Source organism: Balaenoptera borealis (assembly GCF_965194805.1).
Source record: "Balaenoptera borealis genome assembly, chromosome: 7".
Lineage (NCBI taxonomy): Eukaryota > Metazoa > Chordata > Mammalia > Artiodactyla > Balaenopteridae > Balaenoptera > Balaenoptera borealis.
Genome location: NC_138864.1, coordinates 55,540,250 through 55,554,301, shown reverse-complemented (window position 1 = coordinate 55,554,301; position 14,052 = coordinate 55,540,250). Strand labels below are relative to the sequence as shown.

General features: G+C 39.0%; 1 protein-coding gene and 1 long non-coding RNA gene across 4 annotated transcripts in view; one reads left to right on the top strand and one right to left on the bottom strand.

The window, feature by feature from the left end:
- LOC309631856 overlaps positions 1-14,052 on the bottom strand; it is a 916,236-nt gene that overhangs the window by 486,888 nt on the left and 415,296 nt on the right. The window lies entirely within an intron of this gene.
- DNAH11 (dynein axonemal heavy chain 11) overlaps positions 1-14,052 on the top strand; it is a 318,101-nt gene that overhangs the window by 57,440 nt on the left and 246,609 nt on the right. For all 3 annotated transcript variants that reach the window (XM_082398151.1, XM_082398152.1, XM_082398153.1), the window contains exons 15-20: positions 2,273-2,605; positions 3,733-3,987; positions 4,071-4,240; positions 4,469-4,691; positions 9,038-9,154; positions 9,278-9,364. In XM_082398151.1, coding sequence (XP_082254277.1) covers positions 2,273-2,605; positions 3,733-3,987; positions 4,071-4,240; positions 4,469-4,691; positions 9,038-9,154; positions 9,278-9,364 — 1,185 coding nt within the window. The remainder of the gene's footprint in view (positions 1-2,272; positions 2,606-3,732; positions 3,988-4,070; positions 4,241-4,468; positions 4,692-9,037; positions 9,155-9,277; positions 9,365-14,052) is intronic.

The following is a 14,052-nucleotide window of genomic DNA, read 5'->3' as shown; positions in this document are numbered from 1 at the left end:
GAAGATGGCTTGGGTCCAGACGGTAGTGATAAAAAGCAGTCGTATGCTGGATATATTTTGAAGGCAGAGCCAAGAGGATTTGCTGTGATCAGTCAGAGGAGAGAGAAGGTAAGGACGACGTTGACGTTTTTGGTCTGGGCTGCTGGAAGAGCAGAGTTTCCCTTCACTGATATGGGGAGGGCTATGGCAGAGCAGATTTTGCAGGGAAAAGACAGGATTTGTTTTGGGGCACGTTAGTTAGAGATGCCTGCCCAAGGGCAGATTTTTGCATAGGCTGGCATTGCAGTTGTGTGAAGAAAGGGTTTGAAGAGTAACAAACTTGCTCACCGAAAAGTAAGATGTGGTACATTTGATATGCTGTATTGAGTATGTGTTACAACAAGAAAAGAAAGAAAAGAATTCATATGGATTTCAAAGTTTCTGTTGACTTCGAAGTTTGTCTGAAACATGTAAGAAAGTTTTAATTTTCCCTACTGGTAACAATTTGCTGAGACAAAGACTTTGCCTTCTTTGATGACTGCCTGTGTTAGCATCCTTGGGCTGCTATAACAAAGTACCACAAATGGATGTCTTAAAGCAATGAAATGTATTTTCTCTCAGTCTGGAGGCTAGAAGTCTGAAATCAAGGTGTGGGCAGGGCCATGCTCCCTCTGAAGGCTTTCCCTAAGGCCTGGGTAGCCTTGAGGGAATCTCAGGGATGTTCTGACATGTAAAGAAGGTATATATCTGGAAAGTTGTTTTTTCAGCAATGTCTTAACTTAGTCATGACCTCGACTGTTCCTAGTTTGCTGAGATGGCTGTGAATTATTCTGTGACTTTCAGGACATCCTTACAAGTGTTTATGCGTTGGAATCTGCCTCATGGAGGACAGATGATGGATTACAATTAGTTTCTTCTGATACATTTTCTTGATAATAGGAAAGTGGGCTCCCTAAACAGTAACCTGGGGGTTTTAGACAAGTAAGATATATGAATGTTGATTACAATGCCTTGAAAATATTGCCAGGACATGACTAGAAATAGTTACAAACAAGGTTTTGCAGTGGTATTCTCGGAGCTGCCTGGGATGTGTACTGCCCAGCTCCAGGGGTGTGGGTCACATACACTACACAGATGTGAATGCTTCCACGTGGTTGGCGGGCAAGACAGCATCCCTGAAAAAGCAGTTTTTAGATTTGTTTGAGGACAAAAAACCCTCAAAGAACTTGTTCATCTCTGCCCTGCTTTATCAGGATCCAGACTCACCTCTGTAGTTCTGATTCTTGCCTGTCGCACACACCTTTGAATCCTGGATCATATATCCACAGTAGTGAATAATCACAGAAAGCAGAGAGCATAATCTACCTTATAATCAGCTCCCATTTTAGTGTCGTCTTTTCTGTGTGTAGTAGTTTCTGCCTTGGGCATCTGCCCTCTGGCCTGTATAGACTGTATAACCTTTGCCACTCAGAAGGTACTTCTGGAATCAACCTTGCTGCTTACCTGACCTTTTCAAATCTCTGTCCCTAGGCCTGCCACACTGTGCCCAACCTCTAGCAGTCCTTAACCTGTCCATGTCTGGCCCTGTCATGGCCACAGGCCCATCCATTACTTCACCCACATGCTAGGGAGATGCTGAGGTCAAAGAATTCATATTGTTGAAGCACAAAGGGGGCTTGGACTTCACCAGGCCAGTGTTTCCCAAGCCAAGTTACTGTTATTCCACAAGCTGCTCATAGGCGGGTGGCACAAAATATCTTAGTGTTTGGAGACAATTGGTTAAACCAGGTTAAATGGACTTTAACGTAATAGGTACACTGTGAGTCCCCAAGAATGGCCTAAAACACATAGCTCTTTGCTGACTTGGTGATCTTTAGATATCCCAGAGCAGCGTTCTCGGGAGGACCAGTTTGGGAAACCTCATTTACAGGTGAGGCCAGGGCAGGCAAGGTCCAAGGCCACAGAGAGTGAGGGACAGGGCCAGAACCAGAGCATACATCTAGGATGCATTGGGAACTAGTGTATTTCTTGTGTGCATAATATTTGAAGATAGCAATCTTCTTAATTTCTCCTTTAAAGAATGACTTTTGAATGTATCTTATAAATGAACTAAATGTTACAAAATCCTGCTTAGATCATTGCCGTGTAGCTTAAGATTCTGCAACCAAGCACTTGAATGTTTCTATGTTGTGCCCCCAAATGTAGCCGTTTTAACAAGCCATTAAAATGGACAACTTTTGTTTTGATACTCACTATTGTCTATACTGATCTATTAATACTTGTCTGTTTGTAGGAAAATAGGAAGCTGTTCAGAGCCACTCCTTCTCTGGATGCCTGGAAGATTTATGTAGAATTCATTGATGACATCGTGGTGGAAGGCTTTTTTCAAGCGATAATGCATGACTTAGACTTCTTCCTGATGAACACAGAGAAACAACTGAAATCTGCACCGTTTTTTCAAGCACAAATGATCTTAATGCCCCCGGAGATTCTGTTTAAACCTTCTTTAGAAGGAGAGGCTGGGGATGGCTTCTATGATCTGGTGGAAGAAATGCTGTGCAGTAGTTTCAGAATGTCTGCCCAGATGAAGCGAGTAGCAGCACATCTGGAAATAGCAAATTACCAGGTATGTTCTTTGTAAATGGGTATTACATTTATTGTGAATTATATACATATTAATAGATTAAGAGATTATAAATACGTTTATTGGTAGTATTACTGAATGCAGAGAACAGAATACAAAGAAATCAACACTGAAAAGGAAACATTACTCTAAAAAATTCAATATATTTACATATATGTTAACCAATTTCTCACATCTCTTTAGAGTTACAAATAAATACCAAGCTAATTCCAAAGCTTTTAATCTGAATATACTTCGATTTTGAGTTCTAGTGTTCTCCATTCTAATGTCCACTGTTTTTTGCTGTATTTACACCAAGTATGATTAATTTTGTTTGTATTAAACCTAAAAGCAAGATGCTGTGAGCGGATCCTGAGGCAGCCAGGAAAATCAGGAATTTTAGAACAGCTCTTTAAAACAGGATAAAGCCACATGAAAGAAAATGCCTCATTCCTAGATATATAAATGCAAAAGAGAAAATACTAAGAAGCAATATTTCTGATGAAAAGACAAAGAAGGATATAGTGGGTTGCAACTTCCCAGGATTCAAAAAAAATGTGCTTGGGGCTTCCCTGGTGGCGCAGTGGTTGAGAATCTGCCTGCTAATGCAGGGGACACGGGTTCGAGCCCTGGTCTGAGAAGATCCCACATGCCGCGGAGCAACTAGGCCCGTGAGCCACAATTACTGAGCCTGCGCGTCTGGAGCCTGTGCTCCGCAACAGGAGAGGCCATGATAGTGAGAGGCCCGCGCACCGCAATGAAGAGTGGCCCCTGCTTGCCGCAACTAGAGAAAGCCCTTGCACAGAAACGAAGACCCAACACAGCCAAAAATAATTAAAAAAAAAAAAATGTGCTTACTCAACTACCCAGTCATTTGAATGCTGAACGCCCGTACATATACATGTATATTAATTACAATTACGATTAATGATAAAATTAGCTTTTATATTAATGATTCAAAATAAATTGGGGTAATGGGGAGCACAAGGAAAGGAGAAGTTGGGAAAAACAGCACAGTTTTTGATTTTACCAACTATTCTTTTGAAGAATGGCCTTGGATAATGGTAGGTTGCACATAATTGATAGAGCAGGGTTGGCTTTAATAAATGCTTGGTTCTCCCCTCATTTAGAATGATATGGACAACATGCTCGGCCTGGTGGAGGTCAGGCAGGAGATCATGAAGAGAGTGGCAGACGTCATCAACAAAGTCTTGGACTTCAGAAACACCCTGGACACATATGCTTACCTCTGGGTGGATGACCGGACCGAGTTTATGAAGCACTTCCTCCTGTATGGCCATACTGTGTCATCTGAGGAGACAGGGCCTCATGCAAATGAAGACATTCCCGGACAACCACCAACACTCGAGCAATTCAAAGAACAGGCAAGGCAAACCCTCTGCATTTATGTAGTTACTAGCTTTTGATTGAGTTGTTATACAGTGACTATTTGTTTTTCTAATTATAGATTGACATTTATGAGGCTTTGTATGTTCAGATGAGCAAGTTTGATGACTTCAGAGTGTTTGATGGTTGGTTCAAGGTGGACATGAAGCCTTTCAAAGTGAGCTTGCTAAACATTATCAGGAAATGGAGCTGGATGTTTCAGGAGCATCTTTTGAGATTTGTCATTGACAGGTAGTCTTTGGTGCTTTGGTATTTGGAATTATAACTTTTAACACATGACTGCTTCTTAAAATTGAGATATTAATTTTAAGAGCATTAAAACTGCCAGTTCTATAAGAGAGATAACAAGTAATGTTTAATTAGGTAAAGAGTGAAAATTAGATTCAGTCAGAAGTCATACTTCTGAATGTTTTAATGAGCTTAATTTGTGTTTGTGTGTGTGTGTACATGTCTTTATAGTCTGAATGAGCTACAAGAATTTATAAAGGAGTCAGGTGCTGGACTTCAGAGAGAATTAAGTGAAGGCGATCACGATGGTTTAGTTGACATTATGGGGCATCTTCTGGCTGTAAGAAGCCGACAGAGAGCTACTGATGAACTCTTTGAACCACTAAAAGAAACCATCACACTCTTGGAAACGTATGGCCAGAAGATGCCTGAGCAGGTCTATGCTCAACTAGAGGTCAGTGAGGTGGTAAAATAACCATGATTACCGTAAACTGAGCATCTCCTGTTCTTCACATGCACTCTCTTATGACACCCTCATAACACCCTATACTGTAGATATTAATGTTTTCATTTTACAGCTTAGGAATCTGAAGCTTAAAGGGACTTCGTAATTTTCTCAAGGTCACACAAGTAGTAAAGCCAACCCACATGAATCTAGGGGTGTTTCATGCCCACATCCTCCCTCTGCCTGGCTGCACTCCACTGCCTTTGTGTTAGAAGGTACTCAGGTAATAGATGAGCCTCTAAGTTACTTTTTTGGGTTCCACTTATATCATCACTTTCACATGTGAAATAAATTCCAGCTCTCTTTCATTTAAATTGCCTGTCAGTTGAGAAGTGTCCTAGTCTTTGGAAACATATCATAGACATGTTAAGAAAGAATACGTAAAGCGCAATTTGGCTGGAGAAATCACTTTCCTCAACAGGATTTCTGTGTCATCCTCCTCTTTCCGTGTTCTGGAATGACTTGGTGGCTGCTGTGTGCCAAACGATGTACAAAGTCTTTGTAGTTATAGCTGAAATCACGAATACAAATCTCACAATTGAGGCTCTATTCCCATGCCCGTGTTGAGGTTCTACAGATAGTTTATATGTTTATGTCATCCACCAGCTTCCAGGGTGGGCTTAGGTTTAACCTTGCAATGTGATCGGTGGACACATTAACTAAAGAGCTTTTATTGAATTCTATCTAGTTCAGTGATGCCCTAATCACTGGTGGAACTCAAACTTAGATTTGTTTTCTGCTAGTCCGTCTCATCTGCTTGCCTCAGAGCATGCTTCCTCTTCGGTAAAATATCCCTCAAGATCCCTCACTTTTTAAATTTGTCTATACTGTCTCCAGTTCCCCATTTTTTGAAAAATTGAGGTGAAATTCACAGTTCACATAACATAAAAGTAACCATTTCAAAGTGTGTGGCATTTAGTACATTCATGAGGTTGTGTAATCACTGCCTCTCTCTAGTTTCAGAACATTTTCCTCACCCCCAAAGAAACTCCATACCCATTAGTTGTCATGCCCCACTCCTCCCCTACTACCTGCCACCAGTCTGGGGCTACTGCTGGTCCTTTCCTGTCTTTACGGGTTTACTTACTGTAGATACTTCATATAAGTGGAATTATACAATATGTGACCTTTTGTATCTGGCTTCTGTCACCTGGCATGATGATTTTGAGGTTCATGTACGTTGTAGCATATATCACTACTTCATTCCTTTTTATGGCTGAATAATGTTCCATTGTGCTTGCGTGTGTGTGTGTATGTATGTATGTATGTGTGTATATACACACATACACATATACAGTTTGTTTAGCCTTTCACCCATTGAGGAATATTGGGGCTCTTTTCATCTTCTGGCTATTGTGAATAATGCTGCTGTGGACATTGGTGCATGAGTATTTGTTTTGAGTACCTGTTTTCAGATCTTTTTGGAAAACACCTAGGAGTGGAATTGCTGGGTCATTTGGTAATTCCAAGTTTAACTTTTTGAGGAACCACCAAAATGTTTTTCACAGCAGCTGCTCCATTTTATATTCCTCATTTTGTTTTGTGAGGATGAAGTGCAACAGTGTATTTACAGGTGCTCTCTTGACTACAAAGAATTACTATATATGAATTATTAGATTCTGTTTAAGTATAAAACTGTCTTTAGGACTGAAAATCCAGTTAGACATGGAGTGAGAGATGATGTGGATAGATAGATACATAACAAGAGTGAGAGGTGAAATAGTTAACAGTAGAACACACTATAAATATCTGTTCTTAGGAAGACTGGGATATTCTTTGAGTCAGACCTTGAACCTTGAAATTTTATGTCATACAGAGAAACCAGTCATAACACAAGTAATTGATGGGGGATTTTGGCCATGGCCTCCAGAATTTGTATTATAAGAGTTTGGCTCACACTTCACTAAAGCTAGATTCCAGTCATTTCTGTTGTCAATTTTTAGGTCTTTAACAAATTTTCCTGATACATATGACACTTTATATACATTGTTCAACAGTAAGCTAATTAGGAGAGTGTAAGTAACGATGCAGACATGTTTGATCAGGTCACTTAGTTCTGACTGTTGTCTTAGTTGTTTATGAAAATGAAGGTGTATGTATTCAATTTCAGTGCTGTGGTCAGGTGGAAGATTTAAAAATCTTTTATGTGTTTCTTAGTTTACATGCTTTCTAATGGACTATTTATGTTTCCAAGATGAATAAAAGCAAATGTGCTATTCTGCCTTTTTTCTATAAAAATAAAAGTTTGGCTCACTAAGGTTTTTGCAGTATTGAGAATATTAGGCTTTTCAGTATTTCAGAAGTGAGCCACACTCTTAGCTCTGTGTGTGTCTCGATGTTGGTAATTCAGGCTGGTCAGGAGGAAAAATAAGATTTACAGGCAGTTCAAGTTGCTCGTGGAGGGTAACAATGTCCCAGTTTTGTTTTAATTTAAGCAATTTGTGAGAGTTGCTGTTTCTCCTTCATAATCATTAGCAGTCATAACATTTCCCAAAACTTGCCTGTGCTTGGTTTGATGCTAAAAAAGCCCCTAGGCATGGCTGTGTCGTCACACCCTATCTATAGTGTGCTCTGAAGCTAGATTACACTTCTAATCCATAGATTTTATCAAGTCCCTTCCCTGTTAAGAAACCTTCATTGACTGCCTCTAGCCTCAGAATCCTGTCCAGTTTCTGTAGAGCCCACACTCTCACCCCATCCTGCATTGGAAATCTTACCTCACGGGATGTTGAGGGGTCTCACCCTCATCTCTGCCTGTGGAAATCCAGTCATTGTTTTGCGCCTCTGATGCAGTGTGAGTTCCTTGAGTGGATCAGTATCAGTTCAACTTTGGAGGTCATCTGATCTTTTGGTTTTCAATGAAAGTTTATTTTTATCCAGTGGAAGCTTCTTTGGAATCCCCAAATATAAAGCAGGTAACAGCAGGTCTAGTGTCATTGAAGAAGGTTAAAGTTAAGGAGCCTGAACCCACTGATGTGACCTCTTCACGTCTTCTCTCCTGTGGCCCCGAAGGGACTCCCTGTGACATTTAGGTTCCATGGGGTCAATTGGAAATGCAAAGTGACACTCTGGACAGATGAGGATGCAGAGTTTTGATGAGAAGAAGGATGGAAGAGCAAGATAAAAACAAGGAACTTTAGAGCTCAAGTCTTTTAGTTCCTGGCCTGGTTGGGTATTGCTGTCATGACACCATGTTGCCTCCCAAGCATTTTAATTCCATAACATATAGACCTCCTGATCGAAGTTAACACATTCTGTCATGTAGAATAGTTATTTTGTGTGCCTCTCATTCACTCTGACAGATGATACAACAGTTTCAATCTGAAGAATGTGTTTTATCTTTGTAGCCCTCCTCCACCACTCAGATACGATTTATACTTAGCACAGTGTACTCTTCATAATTGGCAGTTACCAAATCATTCATCAGATATTTATCAGGGTTACAAAATAGTCTTTAGAACCGATTTTTGTGCTTCAGCGACACAAGTAGAGTCCCATCACCATGGGTGGTTTTGTGTGACAAAACAATTTCAGTGTCCTGGGAGATGACACAGAGAAACAATGCTTTCTTAGTCTGGACACAAGGAATGCTTTTCAACAGCAGTTAAGCACAAGGGCTCTTCAAAGAAAGTAAGTTGCTGTTGTCCTAGTTGCATTGTAGTCAGGGACGGCAGAGTTGAGTTGCTACCTGAACAATTCATGGCTGCTTTTGTCCTCCATCAAGTAGGAATTAACCTTCCGTTCCCTTTGCCTCATCTTACTTCAAAAATCCTAGTCATTTAAAATTACCCAAATGTTCAAACTCTCCATCCAGACCAAGTAAAAACACAGCTTTGGGAACCAGAGGAAAACGAAGGATAAGATTGATTCACATTTTCATCTCTGCCCACCAGATTTAGAGCGTCTTTTTTCGCTTGCTAAATTGCTAAACATGGCTCCACTTCTAGTTGTTAGATCAGCAAAGTCATTTTCAGAGCACTTTAGTGTTATTCCCTCAATAGTAAAACAGTTTGGAAATTTCTGTTTATTTTGAAAAGGTTTTCGTTTATGCTGAGGTAAATCTTATACCAGAGGACAGCTCTGGTTTACACTTGGAAGATGTGACTCCAAAGGTGCCAGTGGGATTCAGCCTGGCTCTAGGCCTTTTAGAGCTTTTGGGGGATAAACCCTTTCTCTTAGACAAGAATGAAAGGATGTCATGAGTTAGTGGAAAGAGATTAGAAAAATTTAATCCTGTGGAGTAGATTTGTTTTAGGTATTGAAGTAACTTCCCATTTGTACCTTTGTTTTTGTAGGAATTACCTGAAAGATGGAAAACTACCAAAAAGATCGCAGCAACTGTCAGACATGAAGTCTCACCTCTCCAAAATGCAGAAGTCACTCTTATAAGGAAAAAATGTATTTTGTTTGATGTAAGCTAGCTAACAAGCTTTGTGGTTTTCTGTTTTTTGGGTTTTTTTTTTTAAAGAAAGGTTTTATAAGGCTAATTGAAGCTATTTGAGATTCACTTTCAGTTTTTTTTCTTCCTTGATCAGGAGAAGCAGGCGGAGTTCAGAGAGCGATTCAGACTCTATGCTCCTCTTCGTTTTAATGCAGAAAATCCATATAGAGTACTTGATAAGGTAATGCTGATCTCAATTATCTTGTGTGTTATAATAGCTATTTCAAAAAATAAATTTGGACACTGAGGTACTGCTATATTTTGCCTTAGTTTTGCAATTAGTTATGTGTTGAGAATTAACTATTTAAAACCCAGTTACAATTTTCCCCAAGTAAAATATACTGTGATTTAAATCATGTCTCTCCAGAAATTATATTGTGATTTAAATCATGTCATCATCAAAGTACTCATACTAGTGAAACTAACAAATACTATTATTTTTCATTTTATTTTATTCTACTTTTTTTTTAATTGGAGTAAAATTGGTTTACAACGTTGTGTTAGTTTCTGCTGAACAATGAAGTGAATCAGCTATATGTATACCTGTATCCCCTCCCTCTTGGACCTCCCTCCCACCCTCCCCCCATCCCTCCCATCTAGGTCATCACAGAGCACTGAGCTGAGCTCCCTGTGCTATACAGCAGGTTCCCATTAGCTATCTATTTTACACATGGTAGTGTATTTATGTCAAACCTAATCTCCCAATTCATCCCACCCTCCCCTTCCCCGCCGTGTCCACATGTCCATTCTCTACATCTACGTCTCTATTCCTACCCTACAAATAGGTTCATCTGTACCATTTTTCTAGATTCCACATATATGCGTTGATATACGATATTTGTTTTTCTCTTGACATATAAACACTTTATACATCAAGAACTTTATTAAACATATTATTTACATTATTTCTTTCAGTTCTTGCAATATCTCTCTGATACAGCTTCTATTCTCCTTTTTTTTAGATAAAGAAACAATCATGTATAATTGAGTAACTTGTTGGAGATAACAGTTAGTGACAGAATCAGTATTAAAATTCTAGCTGTCTACTTTTTTTTTTTAATGAGGAATATTAACCATTATACTATTTCCCATGTGATACTTTGTTAGTAACTCTTAATCCTAGTAAGGAAAGCCCGTAACTTTTTCTTTTTTTTTTCTCTGATTTATGTTTACTGCCTCATCCTATACTTGCTCCTTAGGCCTGATTCCGTGTCCTCTCCCCTACCCCCGACTACACATTGTATCTGCCCCCATGCCCACTCCCCAAGTATGTGTTATATGGTTTTCTGGAGGTGGCTAGTGTTTCAGGGAGTTTCAAATGAATGCCCATAATTTAATCTTAATTCTGGATACAAATATTATTGAGTCATTTAATCCTAGGTTATAATGAACTACTTTATTATAATTGACTACAAGAATGACTATAATAGGCAAATAATCTGAAAATGGTGACTAATTCGTGAGGATTGAAAAAATGTTTTAAACGTTTATTAGAAAAATAATATCTTTTGTTTCTGTAAGAATTCTTAACCTAGCAGCCAAAATGAGAAAGTGACTTTGAAGTTTGCATTGGGGGCTGGGAATTCTTCTGAGTTCATCTAGGCTGCCATCCCGATTTGACTTCATGCTGGAGATAGCCTTTCCTCCTTAGACTGCTGTAAAACTTGGAACTGACAGTTTTTACTTCTCTTTCCAAATTTTGGATTGAATTTAGTTTTGACTGCTTTCAGCCATTCAGAAAACACCATTCAATAGCATGAGGTCTTCTCTTTCACTTGGCTAAAGAAAAGTGGTTAATATATTCACTGAAAAGGGAGTTGGTTAGAGTATGCGAATAGAGTTGTTTTTTTTTAAAAGATTATATCTAAACTGCAGGTGGTCTGAACAGATTGTGGATATGGAGACATTTTTACTTGACTAACCAATGTGCTGTGTGTAAACATTTACTGCAGTTATCATTTATTGACTCCTACCATTTGCATGCTATACTGTAACACCATATAGTTACATATTTAAAAGGCAGATATTTATCATACCTACAAAATGTGTTGAGGATGTTTTGAATATAGTAGGACTTGGTTACCTTTATCTTGAAGTCATTTTCTTGTGTGTTTGTTCAGCAAGCATATCTAGTGTTTAACTAGATTCAGCCAAAGTCATGTATATGTTTGTTCTGGGCTGGTATGGTAGGTCCTAGTACTCAAGGCACCTCACTCCAAAAGATGGAAACCATTGACCCTCCAGGAACAGGGGAGTGGTGTAGTAAATCTCTCCTTTTATAACTGATACCTTGGTAAATTTATATTGTGTGCTATTGTTTCTTCATAGCCAAAGATACAGTGAACAGTTGAATTAAAATAACTGGATCTGTATTTCTAGGAATAATTGAATTAGTATAACTAATAGGAAAAATAATTAAAAATAAATAAAAGGGCTGTTGGCTCTGGGGAGTATGGTTGACTAGACATTTTGAAAATCCATCTTGTAAAACAGATGCTGAAACATGTTCACAAATATGTGACTTTAAATCTATTGCTGAACTCCCAAGAAAGCAAGAGGCAGGGAAATAGAGTAGCTGAAACCAGGATGGAAAGCAGTGGGAAACATAAAAGCCTGTGCTGCTGTAGGGGCAAATCAAAGTACCAGAACTCTAGAACTTTGTGATTAACCCTTTCAAGGCAAACTAGGAGATGCTTTTAAGAGGTTACACGCTTAGTGAAAGGGTGGGCTGGGAAAAATCTGCAGCCTGCACAGGGAGCCTATGAGATGACCCATCAGACCTTGCTCTGAATAGGGCGAAAAAAATAGAAAAGGATCCTCTGGGAATTGGTAAACATAGGCCTGTTCTCCCAAGGGTTATGGTGTAATTTTATACTACCCCTATGGTTAAGCAATTTCCAGGCTAGGAAACTGATATGGTTACAAGTAGCTCTTCTTAGCACATAGTAGAAGCAAATCCAAATCTTCTCTGGGTAGAAGAGAATAAGGTGCTCTTATTCTAATCTCCTCAGGGGTCCAACAGATTAAATTCAGTTAAATTTGAGTTTACAATAAAACAAACACACCATCGTGCATAAGGGCCAACAGAAAGAGCAAACCACAGATACAGACCCATATGAAATGTCAGATATTAGAAGACATTTATTGGGACTTCCCTGGTGGTCCAGTGGTTAGGATGCCATGCTTCCACTGCACAGGGCATGGGTTCGATCCCTGGTCAGGGAACTAAGATCCTGCATGTGGCACAGCCAAAAAAAGAAGAAGAAGAAGAAGACATGTATTCAGGAAATAAAAGATAACATTGAAAAAAATGAGCAAGTTCTCAGTTTTGAGACTATCAAAAATGATCAACTGAGTTTGAAAAAGGGCCAGAAACTTATGGAAATGAAAAATAAAAGATACAACTCAGCAGGGGTTAAAGAACTAACTGAAAAGAGGATTAGTGAAATGCAAATGACATTGGAAGAACTCACTTAAAAGGCAGCACATAGGTGAAAGGAGATGCAAAATACAAAAGAGATTAAGAGACAGAGTAAGAAGTTCAAATGATGTCTAACTCTTTTACTCAGACTTCCTGGAAGAGAGAATACACAGAATATTAGACAAGCAATAGAGATGTAGTAGCTGAGATTTTTCTAGAACTGGTCAAAGCATGAATCAATAGATTGAGGAAATTCACTGACCGCCAACCAGGATAAATACAAAGTCAACATCTAGACACATCACAATGAACTACAGAATACCAAAGGCAAAGAGAAGACCTTTAAAGCAACCAGATAGAAAAGACAGATTACCTGTTAGAAATGATGACTGGGCTAAGAGCATATTTGTCATCAGCAACAATGGAAGCCAAAAGGTAGTGGATGATTTTTTCCCAATTCTCCTGTGTAAAATTATATTTCAATAACAAGAGCATATTTCAGATAAACAAAGATAGCGCATTAACCACCAACAAATCATCACTGAAATAAGTTCCAGTGTGTATATTTCAAGAAAAGAGAGGACAAAGCCAAATTTGATTCTCAATATAATTAGAAAAGACTAGTTATATTGACAAATCTCTGTTGGAGAATCAACAATCTTAGGAATAAATAGGGAATGATAGTACAGAAAGAGCAGAAATTCAAAAGATCGTAGAGTACAATCAATAAGAAATTTAAAATTTAAGCAAAATGGATACATTTCTGGAAAAATATAATTTACTAAAAGTATCTCAAGAAGTAACACAGGGACTTCCCTGGTGGCACAGTGGTTAAGAATCTGCCTGCCAATGCAGGGGACACGGGTTCGAGCCCTGGTCCAGGAAGATCTCACATGCCGCAGAGCGACTAACCCCGTGCGCCACAAGTACGGAGCCTGTGCTCTAGAGCCTGCAAGCCACAGCTACTGATCCTGCACGCCTAGAGCTGGTGCTCCACAACAAGAGAAGCCACCACAATGAGCAGCCCGCGCACCTCAACGAAAAGTAGCCCCCGCTCGCTGCAACTAGAGAAAGCCTGCGCACAGCAACGAAGACCCAGTGCAGCCAAAAATAAATTAATTAATTTAAAAAAAAAGAACACAGCTGAATAGTCCTATAACTATGAAAAATTAACCAGTAGGAAAATAAAAAGATAAACCATTAATTTAAAACAGAGAGAACAGCAGGCCCTGATAGCATTACAGGTTAATTCCAAGAAGCTTTCAAGAAACAGATCTCATTCATATGATTCCAGAGACCGGAAGAAGAATGAACACTCAAAGATTACTCTGTGAAGCATGTCTTATTTTTGTGAAAGGACAGTATGAGAAAGGAAAAATGATAAGCCTTTCTTTTTTTCTTTTTATAAATTTATTTATTTACTTTTGGTTGCATTGGGTCTTCAAAGC